Source organism: Nothoprocta perdicaria, unplaced genomic scaffold, assembly GCF_003342845.1.
Source record: "Nothoprocta perdicaria isolate Ctin4 unplaced genomic scaffold, notPer1 scaffold_315, whole genome shotgun sequence".
In the NCBI taxonomy this organism is placed as follows: Eukaryota; Metazoa; Chordata; class Aves; order Tinamiformes; family Tinamidae; genus Nothoprocta; species Nothoprocta perdicaria.
The window spans coordinates 457,741-482,262 of record NW_020455550.1 but is presented as its reverse complement, the minus strand read 5'-3'; the positions used below and the strand labels follow the sequence as shown (position 1 = coordinate 482,262).

Below are 24,522 nucleotides of genomic sequence, written 5' to 3'. Positions count from 1 at the left end.
TCCTTATTCCCTCCGGTTTTGTGCTCTGCCTCGTGGGCTGCCAGAGGAGGAGCAGGCAGAGGAGGGGAGCAGTTTCCCTCCAGCTAGAGCTTGGTTGTTCACTGGCACACGTGAAGCAGGTTTTTCCCTTTTTCTGAGCATCTGATCTTACAAGCACCAGCAGAAAGCAAACAATTAGTCTTGTTAGTGTCCAGCCACCATGTTTTCAAAAGAACATGACTTACTAATCAGCCATATCGGTATTAATGTAATTTATTTGCTCCAGTAGTCAGCTGTGTCTCACAGCCGAGATCAAAGGAGTCATCTTATGGCTCATGAAGTCAGTGAAATAACGCGGCTGTTATCCTTCACATATGTGCAGGAGAGTCTCTGGTTGAGAGCTGTGCTAAATGCATTGCAAGATTTTCTAGATTTGTAATATACTCCTAAGCCCTGAGGTCACAATTCTTACCCAGTGCTTTTTGTGTGCTCTGTCATGTTTATTCCAGTTTTTCAAGGTTTGCAGAGAAGTTACTGATTTAGCTTGTCTCATTGTGGTTGGAGAGGTTGGGGGTTGTTTGTCTTTATTCAATTCTTCAAATACAGTGAATTGCAAAAGGCTTGGAGAGAAGGAAGGCTGGTAAGAGGTGCTCAGGCTGGTAAGAGGTGCTCATACAATAGAGTCTAGAGTTTCAAGATATACAGCAATCTTCAGAACCTCATATATGAGCTGACTATCTTCATAGCAGGACGCTGCCAAAATAAACAACATATATACGAAGGAGAAGTTACTATAATACAGGATGTATAGAATTCTCTATGCAGAATAAAGAATTTATTTGTGAAAGTGCATTCAACGTTGTACTGTTGGGCAGTGGCATCTTTGCAGACTGATACAGGATAGGGTAGTGATCCTTCCAAATGCTTATGGCAGGGTGATGGAGGAACTGTGGTCTGCAGATGTTCAGATAAGTCATTGAGAACATTCTAGTAATACACACAAGTGTCAGTTGCCAGTGATAATTACCTTTGAAAATACGTTGTTCCACAAGGAAATAACATGGGCTCATCCACCCTGAATTTGTTTTGTGTTTCTTTACCCTCCTATGCCGTGAGTTCATCTCTCCTCGTGGAGTTCACGGTCCACAGTACCTCCTGTTTCTCCCTTTTGTCTCCATATCCTTCACGTCTTCCTTTCACCCTGTTCCCATATAAAAATAACCCCCTTTTTCCTGCAACCCAAAACAATCCACTGGGCCAACGGTAACCAAGGCTTATAACTGCTCTGAGATAACCAGGCAAACAGGTCAAACAGGACAAATAATGGAGCTCGTGTTGCAGCACTCTCTTTCTCTTGAGCTGATGCAGCAGTCCAGGTCTTTCCCCCCTTTACCTAGATGCTGAGTTTCAAAAGAATTTGTGAGAACATCACTCTTTTCAATGACTTTTGCCTTTCTGGTAGATGTGTGTGAAATTGGCCAACAGTTCAAAGTTGAGGAAAAGGGAGGTAGGGGAGAGAATGGTGGGGACAAATCGACAAATAAACTAAGTGACTTCATTAGATGGCCTTAGGAAAACAGGCTAAAATAGAACTAAGAAAAGCATAATACAAACATGTTTTAATCTTGTTTAAGCTAATCTGTTTTTTTTTCACAAGAAATCACAATATATATGGGCACTGTTCAAATGGGTAATGTTTATTCAGTGAAATTTCCTGTGAAACATTTGTTTTTTTAAAAAAGTTCCTGTTTCTATTATACTGGAAGAAGTATCAAGTGAAAGTTGCCTTTTCCAAAGTTCAGTTTACCATGAGTCTTTGCTCTATTGATTTTTTTTTCTTCTGTTTATTGCCCCATAGGAGCAGTTTCACAGGTGCTAGACAGCCTGGAGGAAATTCATGCACTTACAGATTGCAGTGAAAAAGACTTAGATTTTCTTCACAGTGTTTTCCAGGATCAGCATCTCCACACGCTACTAGATGTAAGTTTCCTGTGATAAACAGTTTGGGAAAGTTTCCATATCTCTTGTTCATTATTTTGTTTTATTTTGCATATCTTACATTATCTTGCTTCTTACTAAAATGAATTTACTTCAGTATGGAAAGCTGAAATTAACTATTTAGTATACTAAAATTAACTTTAGTATATTTCATTTACAAACTATTTTAGAAAGTAAATAATGTTATTTTAATCATATGTAAGCAGCTAATGGCTTGGTGGCTTGTTTTGAATGAATAGCTGTGTTTTAAAACAATTTGCTACTAGAACAGACTTCTTTCAAGAAAGGCTGTATTTTATTTTTTCATTTAAAATCTGAATTGTAATTTCAGTGTACAGGGTTTTTTTTTTTTTATTAATGTAATCCTAAACAAAATCTCTGTATATTCTTATCGTAAGAACCACTTTTTTTCCTGTGTTAAACAACTAAATGTACTGATTTGTGTCCTGTGCTTGGACACAGTAGGTGGTAGGCTGACTCATTTAGATCATTATTAACATATAGTTCCTGAGAATCATTAATCTGTAAGACAGCAGCATGTGCTATGCATTCTCATAGACACCAGGATCTAGCCTCTCATTTCCTCCTTGTCTATCCATAAGCACAATTCACTGTTCTGCTGCCAAGGTATCAGTGGAACACAGCTGCTCCTGGTGTGGGGCAGCAGCTATAACTGGTGTCAGGTGGTTTTGAATTTTTTTTTCTTCCAGAAAGCTGAAGTGATCTGTTTTGCAAGAATCATTTTGAAAAACAAGTAGTGTGGTGTTCTGAGTGAAGAATGCTTTTGTGCTACTTATCTTCCCGTGCTTCAAGGATTTTCTGCTTTCCAAGTTCCTGCTCTCCTGTCTCTTGCAGAGATTATGTTTATAATTTTCAATAGTTGTTTAATCAAACAGTTGCTTAAGCACTGCAAGCTCGCGCTCCATCCTTCACATTTAGTTGAAGAACCCTCTTCTAAGGACCAATTCAAAAGCAGAGCATGTTTTAGTTGACTACCGTGTCTGCATAGCACAGGAGTTTAAAATAAAGGTCAAAAAGAAACAGAAGAGTGTTCTAGCTTTGACTCTGCCATATGTGGATTATTTCATGTTGAAGACTAAGTGTTTCTTTTCAGCAAGACAAACTTTTGTCTCAAACAGTCTACACATTCAGTAAGAAAATTGCTAAGAAAGAAAGAATCAGGTGGCAGAGCTAAACTCTTAAAGACAGAGACTGTGTCTGCGTTAGCAAGCTGTGCAACACAGCAGTAGTAGATGTGCAGAGCAAGGGAGGCAACATGGAGGACTTCTGCACTTTGCTGGGGTTTCAAAGGTTTTACTTTACACAACTTGTGCTCTAGTCCTATGGATTGACTAACCACTGGTGGCTGAAACACATTTTCTCATTTATTGTCATTCAAAATTAAATATGCTCTGGGAACACTCTGCTGTGAAAACCGAAGGATGGTAGGTGAGGATAATCAGAAGATTCATGTCAAAAAAGCACTCAGGAACCAAACCAAAATGCTCATGTGACCATGATAATGAATGTGATTCACCATCATGCGACCATTGATAATGAATGATTTGATACTCTATCTTAAATATAAGAGCTTGAATTCTTCAGTGAATATTACAGTTCTAAAAAGATGTCTAAGCTTTTTACACATTGAAAGTCCAGAAATACAATTCATTCCAGCTATTGTACTCATTAGATAGATGGTTATTGCAGTGGAGTTTCTGAACAGTTCAAGAAAAATTCTTGGTTCTTTTAATCTTCTTTGCACTCTTGCATTGGTAGAATTCAGATATAAATAGTGCCTTCTTTCTTCGAATGTCCAAACTCTTTATTTAAAACACAATAGAAATTGCTTATACGCTTTTTACAAACTTCTTACATGTTCTTCTTACATGTGCTTACTTACATATTCTTACTTACATGTGCATGTTCTTACTTCTTACAAACATGTATAAGTTCAGGAAGGGAGAATGCAGGGAGGAAGGGGACAAGCTGTTCTCACTGGTGGCCAGCAATAGGACGAGGGGTAATGGCCACAAGCTGAAACACAAGAAGTTCCATCTCCATGTGAGGAGGAACTTCACTGTGAAGGTGCCAGAGCACAGGCTGCCCAGGGAGGCTGTGGAGTCTCCTTCTCTAGAGATCTTCCAAACCCGCCTGGATGCCGCCCTGTGCCACATGCTGTAGGTGTGCCTGCTAGAGCAGGAAGGTTGGACTGGGTGATCTCTAGAGGTCCCTTCCAACCTTGAATATTCTGTGATTCTTAGTAAATAGTGGGTCACCTGGATTTTGTGCATCCTCCAACTTCAAATGATTCAAATCCACATGTTCTTCCTTTCAGAAGAGCTTCCAAATCACAAGGCTTGAACCAGCCTGTTTGTGAATATAAGCCTCTGGGTACAGCTTTCCCACGACCTAAGTGATCACACAGGAGTCCAGGAGTCAGCGATAGTGAGCTAGGTGTTAAACAAGGAGGACATTCCCTGGCATGGGCAGCTCTACACGCTGCTGATCTGTGTTCCCAATAACCGTCCGTGCGTTTTCTATTAAACGAGCCTTGGATTACAATCATGGGGCACTTAGGAAGACCTTCCTGATGACTTTCCTGAGCGACATTTCCACCAGCTCATTTAAAAGTACCTTTCTACTCGTGTTAAAATATATATAGCCCATTTATCCAACGTTAGCTTAGATTTAGCTTCTTTTACAGACACTTAAATGGGTCAGTATAGAAATCTTTCTATACTGTATACTGCAGTGTAGAAAGGTGATCAGATAAGATGAGCAAGATATAAAAGTCTGGACAGAAAAAGAGTAATGTAAGTGTAATATAAAAACCTGAAGACCTGTATCACTTACGGAGAAATGTTTCAGATACTTATTAATCATTATCTGGTCATCCTAAAAATTCATTGATAAAGAATTTTTTGATAAACCAGATGGCCTTAGCTTAAATATTTCACTGGATGATATGCCTTCTTATGTCTTCTGGATATGAAAGCATGCTTTGCAATATTTTCACTTTTTTACTCTGTACTTTTTCAGTACTAGTCTGTCCACAGTATTTCAGTAATGATAGAACATTGTGTAATGGTCTGCTGTAGACTTTTAAACAAGGAAAAGCTGCAAAGAATTCATATAATATTACCATGCTTTTAAAAAGCCATGGTCATTCTCTGAGAGAGACAAAGAGATTCATTTAGATGCACTATAGCAATATATTTGTGGAAACAAAACAATATGAAAAAACCAATTTTGTTTTATTGTGCTATGTTGAAGAGAGGAATGACAGAATCTTCCCAAATATATTCAATAATTACAATAATAAAAAATAAGATTTTAAAGATTCCAGTGTTACAAAACATGTATTTGAAAGAAGTGGAGGAAGTTTTTGGCAGCATTATTCAAAAGAGCAAGTTTTTCAATCTATGCCTTTTATCAAGCTTTGCCTTTTTTCTTTTCTATCAGAACTCTGAAAAATCATCTCTTGTGCTTGAATGAATTCTGCCAGGGAAACTGTTTATTCTTCTCACAATATTGGGGGTTAATGAGGCCACCAGAACAAGTTACCTGTGAAGCACTCTTATTTCAATAAGTAAGAATTTCATAAGTAAGAATTTCATAATCTGTCATGGAAGTTGTGGCTGACAGATTGCATTAAAAAGTGCTGTTCCTTTTTCTTGGCCTTTTTCCACGGTTAAATTTGTTCTCATGTTCCTACTCTTTCTCAAGAGTCATTCTTATTTTTAGATTAGGCACATGATATATGATGCCTCCTGCTTAAATACCTTCTTTTGCTTCTGAACTGAAAAGCAAAAAAGGGAGAACGGCCTTTAATGCAAAGACTGCAAGTTCCCTACTTGCCTTTATGCAAAGACTGCATGCAGCCTTTATGCAAAGACTGCAAGTTACCTACTTATGGACTTGTTTTTCCACAAACTAGAAGATTCTTCCTTTCTAATGAGGAAATATATTAACTAAGTAATGTGTTAAGTAAGACATTGTGGCTTTCTATAGTCCCTCAGGGCTATAGAAAGTAAAGTTCCTATCATTCTGTTGATTGTTTTAATTAATTCATTTCCCTACATCTATTTACATAACTACCTTAAGATTCTCTTCCACCTTCCTTAGGTGCCAAAGCAGTTCAAAAGAACACTTCTCAAAATGTTGATGCTTATTATGATTTAATACTGTAATCCTTACAGGTGAAATACATTTACCGTAATATTTATCTTTTGCTTCAAGTAGTATATTTATTTTCTCTTAGGTGACCAGTATCCAATCATATTTTTTCCTTGATATTCTTTCACTACAATCATTATTTTAAGTTAAAAATACAGCTTCATTTTGTATGGTTGAGTTTTAAAGAAAATATTTTTAATTTTCTATGAATAGCAAGATTATGTTGACAAGGAATGATTTGTTTAATACTCATTTGTTTATATTTTGCTGTTGAGTAAAATTTTTAATACACTGTTTTTAATAAGAATTAGGAATTAATTTTTTTTGTACAGGAAAAGGATGTCAACTTGCCGGGTAATTTATGTTCACTCTGGATCCAAATCAGCATATCCCCATGTGGGTTTTATTGCACAGTTTCACTGTATGATTTTTAATAATTTTGCAGAATCTCTTTTTTTTATATTGAGTGGTTTTTACTTTACAGAATTTAAATGCTTCATTATTGAAAATTCAGTTGCCTTTACCAAAGAAAAGGGCCATCTTAAGAACATTTAGAAATAATCAATACCTAAAAGCAATACATTGTTTGATAGTTCATATTTCATATAAAGAAAAAAAAAGTATATTTGGATTGGGCAACAGCCAATTTTGTCAATGTTTCAGAAATGTTGACAAGACAAACATGTCACATTTCAGAAATGCAATCAAAATTTGGTGAATCCTGCAGGAAATTCCTTTATGTGTCTCTCCTATTCCTGGGTTTGTTCCCATATATAGATTGTTTCATTTTGGTGTCCAATTTAGATCATAAACAACATAATAAAGTTTAGGATGTAAGTGATTTAAGGGAAAGACAGAGTTAGTTTTATGTTTTGAACAAAAAAGACTCTATTTCTGCCACTAATAGTTTGTTAGCAACCTTATCAAGTGCAATTTTTTTAATTGACTTTCGAGAAAGAAGTCCTGGGAGGTATTGCTGTCAATCAGTATCAGCAATACTGATACAGAATAAATGAGATTACTGCTTTTGGAGGCATTGGTGTTTGGTTATTTTCTGTATCATGACAGAAGATTTTACTTTAATGAGTATTTGTTTTGAAAAGTAAACCAGGCTTCAAGGCCGTACTTACGGGGAAGATCTTAAAAGCTGTGTTGCATCTCTATCCATACATCAAAGGAAGCCAGGTTTGCTGAACAGTAAAAACAGAAGCTGCTGTAGGACACAGCTGCCTGCAGTGAGGCAAACAAGAGAAATCTTTCTCGTGTTGAGTCAAGTAGTTTAGTCACCTCTTTGGGGACTGTTGCTGGGAGCGATGCTGAGTGCAGATGTCCTTCAGTTTACAAGGGAAATTTTCACTCAGCAGGAGAACAGTATCAGCTTTTGTGTGACTGGGGCCTCTCTGGGCTGCAGGCTGTGTCTGTGTCTGTCCCCAGTCAGATACTTCTCTAGGCAGATAAGTTTTAGCTGCTAGTTTTGGCTGCTAGTTTAAGAAGTTTGTTCCGTTATTTTCATAGCTGGAATCTTTAAGGTAAGTGTAATTATTTCTGAAACAATATTTGAAATAGAAACATTACGAACACTGAAAAGATTTTACCTTTTGTCAGTACATTACACACAAATAGTTTAACCCAAATGATCCTTTTTGATCTTTTGCTAAATTTTGATGATTTGGTAATGATACCTGTATGTGTAGTCACTTCTTCTTTAAGAGATTTTTTTATATTTGTAGTGCTTATATTCAGGACACAGTGTTTTCTGAAGATAGCGTTGTTTCTATTTGTTATCCCTTGTGGCTAATGGTAACTTTCCAAAGGAATATGCGTTGGGATGCACTTTAGAGTTCCCTTAATATTTATTTTAAACTCAGCCATCCAAGCAAACTCAGTCCTGAAATCCAGACTTTTAAGGAAACATATTTTCTCCTTTGCTATGAAGAATGTTGTTGGAACCTCGATTCAGTTTCTTAGACATGGTTGGCTAAAACTTTTTACTGGTTTTGTTCTGTTGGTGTTGTCAATGTTAGATGCTGGCAGGATTAATCTCAGTGTCTTTTATAAAGGCATCAGTTGTTCAGTGATGTCCAGCCATGATTCATACTGTAATTCTATATTTGAAAATGTTTTAATCTGTTATATGACACAGAAAAAAACACAACAGCAAAGAAGTCTATCAAAAGCTTTAACATTTTCAGTAATTGTCTTGATTTTCTCTGTTTTGATCTGAATGAGAATGGTTGCTCTTTTTTTCTGTAAAGATCACAGTGTAGTTCTAGTTTGTTGGATCAACACTTGCCCTTACTCTCTTGAATACTGATCACACTGCAACTAATAAATGGGGCATGTTTCAGTGAAGCATGAACACACTTCTTTTGCACTAATAATGAGAAAGTGAAACATGTACTAGATGCCTGCCTAACCTCTCCCAGGAAGTGTTACATTCATGCAAAATAAACCCATCTCATTTTTAAATCATCTTTTTTTTTAATTATTCTTCAAATGATACGTTTTTAAGACAAAAGCGAGTGGAAAATATTTGTTTAAAAAAAAAAAAAAAAAAAAGAAGGAACTCTGCTGGCAAGAAAGCACCTTGCTATTTGGGGAACCAAATCTGGCTTCTATCCCAGTCCAGCAGAGACAGCACATTCAGCCCCAGGGAGTGGGAGGGACCGTCTCTCCCTCTGCAATGGAAGCTCCTTTCCCAAGTAGTGTAGAGGGAGCAATGAGCAAACCTTAGAGAGAGCTGCCTGCAGATTCCCTGCAGCAGGTGGACTAGATCATCATCATCATTATCATCATCACCACCACAGTATGCTCTTTCTCTAAAAGGTAACTGATCTGAAAAGGGCCGTATCTGGAAAAAAAAAAAAAGAAGAAGAAGAGACTAATCTAGAGCAGAGTCTTTGGTGCTGTATCATACTGTTCTCTAAAATGCCTTCCATCTTCAACTTCACTTATGTCTTTCAATTTTACTTCCTGTTCTCCTAGGAAACTGGCATAGACCACTGTGCTAGTCAGCATCATTTAATTGTTTCCTTGTTCTCTCTGTTTCTCTGTCTTAAAATGTATATAGATTCTGCTTATATGTAGACTTCAGAGCAGGAACAATTTTTGGTTCAGCATTTTTGTGTTATCTACTGTAATACTGATTTACAACAGAGTCTGTTAAACACAAAAGTGATAAAATTAAGAGCAAATATTTTTGTATTCTTTTTTTGAGAAATATAGGTAACCACCACTTTTTAAGAACACACAATTCTGGGTCAAGTTACATGGCTCTGTAATAGGGTTTTTTTTTTGTTGTCTTTAATTTCTTTCTTTCCATAACTTATGTTTTGTCATTCCGAATATTTACAAGCATAGTACTGATACAGTGAATCATCAAGTGAAATCCAGTTTAATTATATGCATATTTCAAATGAGAAAAGCACTATTTAGGTGTTACACTTGGCCTATGTTATCCTCTCTGTAGTAGTATCACTGTGAGTGGTTGTGTGTCTGTGTGCTATGTTACTATATGTGCATATTACTGTAAAAGCATATGCATTTTTAGCATATAGAAACAAAGAACTCCTTTCACTTCAGTGTATTTTGCAGCATTGGGTCCTGATCTGACAAAGAACCGTAAAATTGTGTTCTTGTGGGACATATAATGTCTTGTGGGACTTTACTGATACTGTTTTTCAAGGCATAGAGAATAATTTTAATATTTCACTGCATACACTTTCTTATTTTTTTTCTAATATAATTCAAGTTTTACTTAAATACTTTTTTTTAATAATTATCAGGGCCACCTGGTTTTATTCTAAAAAAGACTTGAAATTCTCAGACAACCTTTTTTTCTGCAGGAGCTTGCATATTTGACAAAAATAAATGCTGCAGCGCCTGAGATACAGTTCACAAATATTAAACAACATTTCTGGTTTTTTGGCGTTGGGAGTTTCCTCCAAAATGGAGTTTCAGTCTACACAAAGTTTACATTAAAATACCTAAAGGCAGTATAGTAAACATCCTAGTAGAAAACACTCCTCTTTGAAGTCAGTCAAGCCTCACTTCATCCTACTTCCAGTTACTCAAGTGGTTGGCTGGCACAGGTTGATTTGTCTGTGTGCTGCAGAGCTCATTGCAGTGCATTTTCATTTTCAGTATATCATTAGGTAAAGTTTACCTGAGTAGGGAGAAACAAGAAGTGTTTGCAGCTCCCACCCTCTAATGCAAGATGTGTTCCTTGTCACGTAACCGGTGAGCAGCTGTGTCCTTTGCTGACCCCCTGTCCGCATTGTGGCTTTAGCCAGTTTTGTTTGGCTTATGTCTTCAATGAGGCTGGTGGTTCTTGACATCCTTTTGTTCAAGATGATGATCTAGCCCTCAAGAGTTGGGTTCAACTGACCGAAGAGGGGCTGAAGCCTATATAGCTTAGCCTGAGTCTGTAGTTAAGGCAGTAGCTTGTATTTTGGGAAGAGAAGCTGGGCAGGAGGGAGGGACAACAGGCATCTTGTGCAGGGATATCAGGCATGTGAACTAAACTCATTCATACCATTCCCTGTTTCACTTTGTTTTGTTTTTACTTGGGTGTACTTTTATCTGATTAATTGCTAGGCATCTTCTTAAGAAAGTGGTGTACTTTTTTTGTTCCTAAGATCACTGTAATTCAGATTACTAATTCAGTGATATAATTAAGTGACTATGCAGCTTTACTGAAGTGTTGGGATGGTTTGAGGCCTTGATGTTGCAAATATGTTGAAGTACCTGGTTAAATCATGATAAAAGTCTCAAAATCAAGAAAAAAAATGATTAAGAGTTAATATTCTCATATTTTTGCTATCAGGTTCTAGTGCTTTTGAAACAGGTAACATGATAACACATGAATTTACAGAAACAGAATGAAAGGGGCCTCCATTCATATTTTGCTTCTGTGTTTTTAAAATTACAGTAAAGGAAATTCCCTTCTCACTGTGGCCCATTCCAGTGTTTAATTGACTTTTTAATTACACAGTTTTCTCCAGCACCTCTAGCATCTTAAACAATTTTTTGCATGTTAAAAATATTTCTTATTGTTATTAGTAAATATGAGGAGCTGCTGATCACTGCTATTTTTGCAAAATGTGAATATTTGTTCACACCTTCAGGGTTTTTTTTTTGTTACATGTGAGAAATCTGATTCCTTTGGATAATCCCTATAATCATGTTTTGTAAATTTCTCTGTACTTAACTGCTCTTCACTTGGATCAAAACCAAGCCATAATGTAGAAAGAACATTATTTAATATTTCTGAAAATGGCATAATTATCATGTCTTTCAAAATGCTGTTTCTAGTACATCTCAGAATGAGGGTGACCATTTTCTTTTTTAAATTTGGACCATAAAATGTCATTGTTGTATTGATTGTGTTGAGTGGCCATTCCAGCTCTGTTGGTACTATTTTATGCCTAGCAGTACCCTTGCCTCACCCTGATTTCATTTCTTTCATCTCTCAAAGAGAAGTTAAAACGTTGACAGTGGAAACCAGGAAACCACTGGGATATGGAATAGGAGGGGAGCCCACATAAAAAATGGCTGGAGGGTTTGGTGGCAAGAAGTCCCTGAAACAGAAAGAGATTAGGTGGCATGCAGAAACTAGTGTAAAGGGTTGGAGATGCTCTGGATGTCTGCAGTGAGCTCAGGCCACAGGAATTCAAGCACTTCCACCCCTTAGAGGAGAAAGAAGACCTCTTAGTCTCCTCAAATCTAGGTGTTTTTGAGGTTTGCCACTATTTAGTTAAGATTACTTAGTGCAGGTTTTGTTACCACACTTTCTGCTTCCAAAGAATACATGTTTGCTCATATGTATAATACATGATGTAGAATTCTGCTAAATTGCACCTTTTTCTTCTTTGACAAGCTTCATTCATGTGCTGTCTAGTGCTATCTTTCCACTTCTGCTGTCAGTTTTTGAGAATTACTCTTTCCCAGTCAATAAATTATATAATGTAAATTATTTTTATATGAGCATTGAGTTTTTTTCCTCAAAATCTGTAACTAATTACTAGCTTAGGGACCTACTTTACTGTGTCTGTAAGTTAATCTTCATGGTAAAGAAAACAGTGAAGTGTGCTGAGAAGCTACTCAACGGGTGTCAGTCCTTTTCTCCACACTTACCTCTCAAGTTTGAAATCTTGCTGGACATCATCGCACCTGATCATGTGGTAAGCCAGGGTAAGTGAGCATCTTTGAAGCCACTGTTATCAGCTAACGTATATCTATATATCAACTTAAAGGATAGGTGAAAGGTGAACAAAGTGGAAAAAAAATGCCCTTCTATGAAGACAGTAAAAAACAACATGCCATGTAATGTACATTGACTTCAGGTGGAATTTTGTGCCGTTTCCATGTTTATACTTGTTGCAGTTCTAGTGCAGGATTGCTGACAGAATTTAAATATGGAGTTTTTGTTTTAATCAAATAATTTAAATACAGCAGATATTCCAACATTTATGTTTATAGCAAAATGCAAAAACTTCTTCAGTTCTCCATATCTCTGTTTTAGAATTTCCTTGGATTTCATAGGAGCAGGTCTTAGCACACAGCTCCATGTTGCAGCTTCTTTAGTCCAGTACTTAGAGGAATTTCAGAAATATGTTATTTTGGGACATGTTATACTTATTGTCTGTGCCTTATGAGCTAGAGGCATTCTGGTTGTATTCCCAGTTTGTCTCAAATCTGCAGTATGGTTGAGTCTAAGAGCAACAATCACAGTTAGCTCCTCTCTTGCTGTCAAAATGGATTAAACTGTGTCTGTAAATTGTCAAAAGAGAGGAGGGAAAAAGGGGGAAAAAAGCCCAGATTGTGCAATATGGTGCGATTGGATAGCTTACTATGGTGATGGTGATTTTTCCTCTTATTTTTTTAGTAGTTGGACATACAGGTATGTCACTCAATACTGATTTGGAGCTGTTCTACAGAAACAGTATTGAGACTTTTCAGGACCTAAACAGAAGCTAGGGCTGAAAAAACTTTTTAGGCCAATATTTCATTTTGACCTATTTGTCCATTTACATGTGTAAGTTGTTGCAGACCGCACAGAAGGGTCATCTTCTGTGATCTGTATTAAGTAGAAATGAAAAGTGGCTTGGTCACTGGGTTAGTGCATAAAGAACACAAATTGAGGGAAATATATGGGGTTTTCTAAATACCAATAAAAGTAATAAAGGCAATATAACTTGGAGAGAATGCCAGATTGGATGAGGAAGAGGCTGACAGGAAAAGAACAGGAAAGAGTTCATGAAAGGAAAAAAAGTCGAAGGGAGAAAATCAAAAAATATCTGATTGGATTCCTTTAAATTCAACTGTAATCATTTTTAAATGTCTTAACAATGGCATCCACAAAATATTTGGCTAAACTAGCTATATTCTGTAGTTTTTATGGGCAGGTTGCTTTAGATTTTGTTAGGAAAAAAGATCTTTTCACTACTTAAAATCTTGTAATCTTCATGAAGTATGGAAGTAAAACATTGTGTAAACAAGTGTACTGCCTTGACATGGATCTTACACCACATATGAAGAAATTTGAGGGAGTTAGATATGCCAGTGATATTAATGCAGAGTTTCATTACAATATGAGATTTAGATGATAAAATACAGGGTGGTAATGAAGTGCCGTTTGATTTTTTTCCTGTTGCCAACACTGACAAAGGGCCCCGTATGCTTTCCTTGCAGCTGCCCATGTTATCAAATTGCTACCAATGCCACTTGGTATATAATACCACAGTACCCTGGGAATGCAATGATAAGGAGGGTTTCCTTGTGTATTCATTTTTAACCTGTGGGCAGATCATGCAGGGCAATTCATATGCACTCATTTCACTCCGCACTTTTTAGGAGTTAGAAGATACATTTACCTTTCAAAAGGAAGTCTGTGCTAATTTGAGAATTCCACCTTAATAAGACTGTTAGGATACCTGTCATCCTCTGCCTTTTAGGCTATTTCATCCCCAGTAGAAAAGAACCTTCATGGTGTGGACAACTGAGGTGCTGTTCTGGCGACTCAGTAGGACCGCATGTGGCAGGCAGTGGTGGTTCTCATGTCTGGCTCACTGAAGGATCAAGGATCCTATTCTGGCAGCACTTTAAATAGATCAGTTAATGTATTTCCTTCTCCTCCAAGTGGTAAGATTTTCCAACTGGCATTTAGCCTCGTTGTTATGCCAAGTTTGCACAGTCAGAATTTCAGGTTTTGTGTAGCTGGGCGAAATTTGTCACTCTTCTCCATAGAAGACAATGTTTGCCAGTTGTGTGCAGTGGGAATGAAACTAAATTGAGGAGAAAAAAGATCTTGGCTCAGTTTGCCTGAGTTGTTCTTCCTCCCCCCTCACCTAAGTTATTAGCTTAATGAGTGTTATTAAAACAAAGCAAGTGAAAAAGCCCAGATACGGGCTGGTTCCATAAAAGAGCTCACTGAGTTCATATGGTGCTATTTTTTCTTCACAGTTGCTTTAGAAAGGGGACAAGCAAAACCCATTTTAGTGTTAACTTCCAAGACAGGTAGCAACAAGTGCAGTTTTCTTCTAGAAGTAGCAAATTAAGACTATGTGAGAATACACGTGACTTGCAGGCCAAGTCCAATATGAATTTTTGCAGATAGAAATGCCTTTGAAACAAGTGAAAGAGTATGTGTGTCTCAGTTCCATTACATGAACAATCATGAATAAAGTAAAATTGCAGGATTCTATTTGCTACTAGAATATTTTTTAACAATACCGATAATTTGTTTTGCATGAGTGTAGAAAGATATCAAGTACTTCTAATTAATGACTTTGGTTACCATAAGTGCGAGTGCCTGAAGCAATGAGCTGCAAGGTCAGCTGCTCTCAGTTCTGCACGATGAGTTAAGCCGGAGGAAACATTTGTCTGTTAGACAGAATTAGTGTAGTCCTTAAAACTACCTTGTGCTATGAGCACTTCGTCTGGAAACCTTTCCTGTAGTTAATAAAACACTTCCTAAAACATTATCCTGGACTCGTTTTTTTTGGCTAGTAAATAACACAGCATTTTCAAATATGAGGAGCTTGAATATAAAAGTTGCTCCTACTCATATACTCATAAAAGAGGATATACCTCTTTTCCTTGTAGAGGAAAAAGGTCAGCGCTGCGAAGGGTTGTAACCTACAGAGTCTTAGGTATGATTTGGACTGCCATCTGGGATGAGGCAGTAATATGCATCACAAGTTATTCTGGGAAATGAGTGGAAATGAGTCTGATGCTAAAAGCTAACTTCTAGCACAGTCCTTGACAGTGAGAAGCAGAGGATTTAGAAGAACAAACTGCCGTTAAACAGAAGTTAAAGATAAAGCCCTGGCTGACTGTGACCTTCACTATGTAGAGTGTTGTATGTAGGAGTTCTTATCTTCAGAAAAGCCCTTCCATGAGGAGTAGAACCACAAGGAAACAAGCAGGCATCGAAGGTTAGAGTATTTTGCGTGGAAAAAGAGATTGTGAAACTGAGTTGGGAGAGCAAAGTTTTATCAGTTATCTGGTTGGCTCTTAGTTTTTAGAGCTTGTGCTGTTGGATATTGCTGCATTCTGTAAGTCACAGGCTTCCTTCAGTCTTCAACCCAGGAAGCTTTTGTGGTCACTCTAAGGATTTGTGAAAGGTAACAAAGATTAAGAAGTTTGTTTTTTAGTAAATGTTGCACCATTGTACATGGAAATGGAAGCAGCGCCTCCACTGCAGAGTTTTAGATGGTACAGAACTTGAAAATGATTGTAAAAATCTTCTAATATGACAGAGTTGCAAATTGTTTTGCACAGAAAGTTAAATATATAGGGACATACATTTTTAGTAATTATTTCTAAATATTTGAATATGATGATATAATATTTGAGGTTGGCAGCCCTGTATATGCCCATCTGAATTGTAACTAAATCCTGCGATGTGTATTTCTGTTTATAGATCATGTTTGTTTATATTCTAGCTGTTCTTGTTCTGAGTTTAAAAAAAGAAGTGTCTGCCTCACATCATAGAAATGCCCAGATTGCAGCAGAGAAAGCTCTACCTGATTTTATCACACAATTTAACATTGATTGTGTTCAAGACAAGAGCAGGCAGCACGGCTGGATGTGTGCTGCTTGTCAAGGAGCTAAATGTTAGACTGTGACATGGAAAGGGGATTGCATTCGGACAGTGTTCTGACTCTTGTTACAGGAAACAGTTAATGGGGAATTTGTGCACATCTGAAAAACTAGTCAGAGGAGAAAAGTTTGTTTTGTCTCGCCTGCCTGATTGTGGAATGGGCTTTTGCGTAGTCTGCTTTTAAGTATCAGAAGAAACACGTTCCCTTTATACAGGCAGAAGGTAAAGTTTCAACTCCTGTGAAGAAAGCTGCTCAACTGATAGTGAACTGCTCAACTGCTTGACTTGTTGTGGGTATTCTCTTAATGTTTGTGTTGTAGCGTAGACAATTTAAAACCACTTATCGTTTTAAGGAGCGGTACTTTTCTGTTAATTTGGTCTAGTTTTTGGTATCAAAAGAGATGGAGGGAAGAAAGTGAGATGATCAGCTGGAGTTGGAAAGCAAAAGCATAAATAGCTTCAGAAAGCAATTAGAGTTTCAAAAAAGCAAAGTTTAGCGAGAGTTTTAAACAGAAATTGCATTTTATGTATGGAGTTTGAGAGATTGTTTTTCTCTAAATTCTGTATTAATCTCAGTTGTGATTTCCAGAATTGATAGAATGTGCATGCATGTATTGTTATCCTGTGCTCTAATCTATGAAAGAAAAGAGCGTGTGTGTGTAGTGTATATACTTATGTATGTACATATAATTTTAATAGTCTTTTCAATATAATGTTCACACAGTATTAAAACAGTCTTTTATCTCGTTCTTATTGCTTATAGCTGAGAATTGTAGCTGTGGATCATGGTGTCTATATACTAGACACTATATTCATGTAGAACAAAAATAGGACACCAGGCTGCAGTGCATAGTTAAAAATCTTTTGGGGAAAGATAAATTGTATTACAAAAAATGCTTGGCATTTAGTAGAGAAGTGGGAGTTATCTAGGTCAAAACTGATGGGAAATAATAGGGGCCAGGTAAAGATTATTTTAAAATTAATATTGAAATAAGTAGATCTCTTTTTCAAAGTTTTGAACTATGCAGTAGAAGAAAAATGAACTACTCAGCAAAAATGGTTTAAGTGACTTAAAAATTTAAGAATGCCATATCCCATAAATCCTAAATACAAACAATCACTTTATGTTATACTTTCAAAAATAATTTGAAATTATTGTATTGAATTGAATACTAAAATACATCATGTTGGAAAAAGATTTTCTTTCTTATGTGAATAAGGCTTTTAGCTAGCTGCACATAGAATAAATAAATAATGTGTTCTGTAACCACAGGACATATGAAGCCTGGATGTAATCAGCATTAATGTTTACTCTATGTAGTGTGCAAATAAGTTCCACTCATAGTTTTGTGCCCATTTTGCAAAATGTGCATATAAAGAAGTTTCAGGAGGAAGAGAGCGGGGTTCCCTTTATATTCAAGGAAACAAAGTTCTTGGTGTTGTGTATACATGAAACACTATTAATTCAAATGCATTCAGGGATGGACTATTAGACTGTAAATTCCAGCTCTGTGTACGTGAGAAGTATCTGCTTCTGATGTAACCATAGCTTAAGCATAAAATTAATTGAATAATACTGCAGAACAGTCTTTTTTTAGACGACTGTAAAGAAGATACGAGTGCCTCACCAGCTCTTGTTGTGCTAATGTGTAGTACAGATTTGTTCTCTCTTGCCAGCTCCTCGTTTGTTCTGGCTCAAAGCTTTTTAACCATCATCTATAATCAGTAAAGACTAATTATGGATAGAGTTAATGTGGGTTTTTTTGTTGTTGTTGTTAGACTTTTTTTTCCGTCCCGCTTTTTTTTTTTTTTTCCAAATAACTTACTGCTGAAAAAATGTATCCAGATTTAACACACTGATTGCTAGATTTAGGAATGAAAAATACAAGATAATAATAACGAATCTTCCTTTTGGTTATACGAATATATACCAAATGAAAATGCTTCTGAAGTAGACTTTCTTTTTAAAATGTTGCAAAAAAATTTGAAAGCACTGTTGAAACAGTGTATTAACACATAAAGAAAGAACTATGGAGTACTAATGCAGCCTGTGTTTCTGGGTTTACTTAAAAATTGCATTAATAAAAGCTACAATAATAAAATGGAAAGGGTCACTGGAGTTCTTATATGCATCAAATACAAAGTTCAAGTGTGTTTACATTACACTATAGACCTGGTTTCTAAAGTTATTGTTATCATCTCATATCAGCCACGGTGAGGTAATAGCAGTAGAATAGACCATGAAGAAGAATCGACTTCTTTTTCGATTCCAGCAATGACTTCAGTAGTAATAAATGAGCTGTGAGCACCTCTGGCGGATTTGATAACATTCAAATCAAATATTTCATTTAACCATATCCAGTCAAGGAATATAGAGAGACACTTTTAACAGAGGGGTTGTTCAAAGCAGCAGATTTAGATGGCTTCAGTTACGCTCTGGAGAGGCTTGTCCCTTTTCTCTGGCCATCAAGGAAAACAAACAGTTTGACTATTTATAAATATGTGAGCTCTCTTCCCCTTTATTTGAATTTGAATATAATTTATTTCTCAAAACTGTGTATTTCACCTTCATATCAACCAGCTATTCAACCCTCATGTATGAAGAACACTTCGTCTCATCAAATAGCTATAAGGCCAGTTCACCTCATTCATGGTTATACAGACAGACTTTTGTTAGGGTTTGTCGTAACAATTAAAAGCATGTGATTTCAACAGTTTTTTTTCTGGTTATTTCAGCTTTATGACAAAATTAACACAAAATCTTCACCGCAAATCAGGAATCCTCCCAGTGATGCTGTACAGAGAGCCAAAGAGGTAATCATTTTAAAATATAGTTCTGACTTAGAAAGTTTTATTGTGGAACATTTACATCATCATTTGAAATACCAGATTGGTATTTTGACTTTTTATGCTAGTGAATCTCTGGACTGACTTCCAACATTGTTTACTGAAGTTACATAACATGTTGCATAAACTTGCAGAATTCCATTATATCTGCAAGGATTATATAGTTTCATCATTTAACCTTTGACATGACAATAGCAGTATTAAAAGGAATATTCCGTTTAGGCAAATGCAGTGTCTTTAATACTTAATATAATCCCATGAAGCAGAAGTTCGATATTTGTATTACTTTTTCCTAAAATACATATATAATTTTTTATAGATACTAGCTTTTACAGTTGAAAAAATAGCAGTATCAGTAATAGTCCTAGGAAAAGTGAATCTAGAGATGGAGTATATTCCAGAATTTCTTAATTCTTAAACCTGACAAGTGCAGGAAAAGTAATATATAAACAGCTGTATTATATAGCATCGATAAAAATAGTACTATTGTTCAGGATGATGTTATCTGAATATTTCATTTACAGTGCTGTTAGAATGAACAAGAAGACTGTAAAACAGTGTATAATAACTTGAGTCATAACAGTAAAAGTCCCGAAGTTTTATTTACATAAAATTTCCTAGCCACATATCCTTCAGAGGTACTTCCAAAAGCAGAACGCTTTGCTTTCATTGCCCAAGTAGTTGCATGTTGAAAATGCAGGGGGAAATACCATGTTGCAAGCAAATGAGCTGAACCATTTAATCCCTCCTCCTTCCCCAATAGTAAGCTGAAATACGGCCCAGATTTTATGAAATCTGGAGCTTGGTGGTGGTGCAGCAGATGTTACAAACATGATATGTAGATGGTCCAATTTAATTTGTAGAGAGTATTTTATGTGTATTTTTAATGTTACTTTCAAACATTGTTTTAGTAAGTTTGAGACTGTGTTGAGGGGGCGAAATGTCACCTGTGCGTAGTGCTTCATTTCGGTCTCAGTGGTACTTAACTGTTGGAGGAGTGTTGTTGGTTGGTTGGGGTGGAGGAAGACAACAACTATTTCCTTCAAATTTCTTTCATCTCCCAGAAAGCAAATTGAAGTGAGATATTTACATTTTATTTATATTGAAGTGTGGTGTTTTGATCAACCAGTGAGGGTTTCCATTTGTTTGTTTAATAGCGTTATTTATAGGAAAGTCACTGATATTTTTTTTCCTGCTTGCTTTGCAGGTATTGGAAGAAATTTCATGTTACCCAGAGAACAATGATGCAAAGGAGCTAAAGCGTATTTTAACACAACCTCATTTCATGGTAGGTTAATGATACTCATGTTGTTTTTAAATGTGTCCCTGACTATTAAAAGAAAAAAAAAAAAGTAAGTTATCCCTAAAACCTACAAATTATGAAACTTTATACAAATAAGGTACCTCTTCATAAATATTTCTAGTCTGCTAACTGACAAACAGCTACAGTTACCGTGAGACCAATATATTTGCAAGCAATTGCATAGCATGCAACTGTTACAAGGGTAAGCAACAGTTTTTTAGGAAACTTTTGTCCAAAGGAGAAGTGCTCATCAGATAGGACAGGTGTGTATGTTTGTTTTTTTTTGTTTCGTTTTGTTTTTGCTTTACTTTCTTTTGTTTCAAAAAGGAATTATAAGGGAAGATAGCATGAAAAGATGTGATGATCATGCTGATAACAGGTATTATGTTACATTGGCTGAATGCTCTTCAGTATTTTCACTAGCTCTCTATGGTTAGTGAAATGGTTAGACAACTAAAAATTCATTGGGCCAGCCCAAAGGCCTCTAGTTTAGTGCTTCAGTTTGAAGTAATATAAATTATGCTTACAGTTTTCATGGTCTTTTGGAGCTCGCTAGGAAGAATGCTCTTTGTGAAAAGAGCAAAGCAGCCTTTTGGATCTCCATAGCCAGAACTGGGATTCTTTATTCTTCTTTTCTTCCCCAAGGTCTCATAGGATAAAAATATGTGAATTTGTTCTGAAGTACATTCTTGCTTAACATTACATTTCAATAAATCAATAGTGTACATTGCCTAGTGAATTTATATGACAGATCAACGAGTGTTTTGCATACCCATTCTGTGGACAGTAATGGTCTTAAGATCGGGATGTGACCACTTAATAGCTTAATTCAAATCACTGACGTTCGCGATCTTTTGACATTAGCTGAAGGATTTCTTCTGTTCACACTGTGAATGAAGTTCACAAGCTTCAGAAATAAAACATTGTTTTCTTAAATCTGATATACATTATTGTCAGTTTAAAGTCATGTATTGTGACTCTCCCTAAACCAAGGATTATATGCTGTGGGCTGTGTGGAATTGCTCACCTGAAAGCTGAATTACTCTCTTGTAAAAAGCCTGAAGGATAAACCTAAGAAAGAGTGAGCTGAAACCACCCTCATGTTCAGGTATAAGATGAAATACGGATAGCTACATGACCCAGTATGTTCTTCTGATGATCAGAGTAGCTTTGGGTGCATCTGTTTTCATGCTAGCAGTGCTAAAGGAATTGACCCTTCTGATTTTCTCTGTACGGTGCTTTGGCTGGTATCACACACAGGTCTCTAAGCATGCAAGCTAGATTCCCATCAGATAAAATTAAACATGAAGGTGGACTCCAGAAGCTCCTGTGTAAGCAAGCTGCTAAGGGGCGTTCAGTTCACAGGGCAGAAGGAAACTGTCATGATTAAAAGCTCCCAAAACACATAAAGTGTGAAGGGCAGGTCCTCAGCACCCAGAGCTGTGTACCCCACTGACCACTCCTGGCATTTGAGTGGTATTTGAGGAATTTATTGTTTTCTACTAATGTTTATCAGGCATCTGCAACTGTGTTTGTGTTGGATCTGTGCTTTGAGAGGAGAGGGAATTAAGGCACTAATTGCTAATGTAGGTGTTAACAGTCATTTTGCTCTGTTCTCTGTAACAACCCCCCCACCATATGCCACTGCCTGGAGATAATCCCAATCCTGATTCTGTAGCAGATGTGGTTCAACATTTAACAGGGATAGATGCTTGAAATAGAGAAGAAAAAGAAAAAAACACAAGGTACAAAGGTATTCAGCCATGTTCTAAGAAAAATTTACAGAAAAAAAGAAGAAATCAGAAGCAGTACTAACTGAAACTTGGCTCCTTGTTTGGAATCTGATTTTTTTTTTTTTTTTTTTTTTTTTGTATAAGTGCTACACAGAATTGTACATATATATATTTTTATGTATACATATATATATGCACTCTGGAGAGAGGCCATTTTAAAAGAATAAATTATTTTCAAAGTAGGCATATGCAAAGTATGGCATATCAAAATTTAATATGCTAAATCAAACAACAAAAATGAGTGAAATCATCTTTTATAGGTAACTGTTTCCAACTGATTATCCTCATAAATTTAAAACCATTTGTCTTAGTTCTCTTCCATAAAAACATTTTTGATAAGGACTAAATAGTTTTGATAAATTTAGGAAGTTATCCGTTATAAAATGGTATAGTTTAGAAGTGCTATTATGGGAACAAATTCAGGATGGTAGTCTTTGAATACTGCTTTGTAAATGTTAACATTTTATCAAACTCATAAAAATGTGTTACATTTTTAATATTTGTATAGGCTTAATGTCATTGTCCTAGCTTAGCATGCTTACATAGTCAGTAGCTGTACTTATCAAAGAATATTTAAGCACATTTAATCAGTTGTGCGGTTCATTGCAGTAGGAAACAGTTAAAAAAAAATGAAGTGGTATTTGAGGAATTTATTGTTTTCTACTAATGTTTATCAGGCATTTGCAACTGTGTTTGCATTGGATCTGTGCTCTGAGAAGAGAGGGAGAATATGGAAGAGGTTATGTTAATAAAAATAAAACAGCATTTCATCTTTCAGTCCGTACTGTCTCATACTTTGTTATAATGAGCCGCCATGGGATCTGAATAGATTTGCATGTTACACGGTACTCATTATAGAACAGTTTGCCCTAAAATTAGTTTCCTAATCTCTATGTCTAGGCATGTAAATAGAGATCTGAGCTGAATTTGACCTTAACCATTGCCATTGCTTTCAGTACTCCTTGCAGGTGCTAAGAAGGTGAGTGAGAGGTAGGGCAGCGATGGTCTCCCTGGTGTGGCTGCACTAGGACGTTTCCCTCATGCACGTTGCCAAGGCTGGGCACGTGCATTCGTGGTCTGCTGAAGTTTATCTTAGGTTCTTTTACCTGTGTAGAAAGCGAGGCAGTAACCTCATGGATTTGCTCTGTGTTCTGGAAAAATCCAAAGGCACTTATAAAGAATGAGCATGGGCATCTGAGCTTATGGAAGCTGATGGAAGTCTCCTATTTTGTTATTGTGGTTTCCTCTAGGCCTTACTTCAAACTCATGATGTAGTGGCACATGAAGTTTACAGTGATGAAGCGCTGAGAGTTACACCTCCTCCCACCTCTCCTTACTTAAACGGAGATTCTCCAGAAAGCGCCAACGGCGACATGGATATGGAGAATGTAACACGGGTTCGACTGGTACAGTTCCAGAAGAACACAGATGAACCAATGGTATGGAAGGAACCATAGGTGTTTTTTTTTGTTTTTTTTTGTTTTTTTCTCTTTACAATTATTAGTAATAAAGACCAGTGCTATGTTGATTTCAAAGCAAACTTCTTCACTTTGAAGTAGAGCTGCCCGTATCACAGAATCATTAAGGTTGGAAGGAACCTCTAGAAATCATCTAGTCCAACCTCCCCTGCTCCAGCAGGGACAATATATTTGGAATATAGACAATATTCCAATAATATATTGGAATTTGTATATTTGGGATAATTTGGCGTCCAGTGTATATACTTATCCTCTTGTGTATATCCTCCTGGGAAGGAAGACAACTTAAAATGCCACTCATACATGCTAAAGACTGTATCACTATAGCTATTTTAAAATAACCTTGCAGTGGTTATACTAGATCAAGCTTTAAAATGTAAAACTGTGCTGAACTCTTTGGGCTTTAATGCAAAATTACATTTTTAACAAGTCAGAATCTTATATGATTGTATATTAAATTATTGCATCTTCATCTGCTAAATAGCATGTTTTCATTGCAAGATAAGCCATCTGTAAAATTAAATATAATACATATATAAATATATACCTTGTCAGTATTTAAATGCCATGTTTAAGCAAAAGTTTTTATGTTAAAACATGTACCCTATTTTCAGACTTTCAGCAAAAGTGACTGCTCTTAGCCACTGAAGAATTACAATACTGAATGTTTTACTGTTTTATCTTAATCAATTTCTTTCTCTAGGGAATCACTTTGAAAATGAATGAGCTGAACCATTGTATCGTAGCAAGAATTATGCACGGAGGAATGATTCACAGGCAAGGTAATCATGTGTCGTAAGTAGTTTTATTTTCAAATGTGATTATTAGGATTATTCTGTA

General features: G+C 36.3%; 1 protein-coding gene across 4 annotated transcripts in view; it reads left to right on the top strand.

Moving 5' to 3' along the window:
- Positions 1-24,522, top strand: part of CASK (calcium/calmodulin dependent serine protein kinase) — a 144,447-nt gene that overhangs the window by 84,761 nt on the left and 35,164 nt on the right. For 3 of the 4 annotated variants that reach the window (XM_026042843.1, XM_026042841.1, XM_026042842.1), the window contains 5 exons: positions 1,838-1,959; positions 18,998-19,075; positions 20,316-20,396; positions 23,455-23,643; positions 24,386-24,464. In XM_026042843.1, coding sequence (XP_025898628.1) covers positions 1,838-1,959; positions 18,998-19,075; positions 20,316-20,396; positions 23,455-23,643; positions 24,386-24,464 — 549 coding nt within the window. Of the gene's footprint in view, positions 1-1,837; positions 1,960-16,495; positions 16,552-18,997; positions 19,076-20,315; positions 20,397-23,454; positions 23,644-24,385; positions 24,465-24,522 lie in introns of those variants that run through there. The other variant, XM_026042844.1, reaches the window with a different exon arrangement.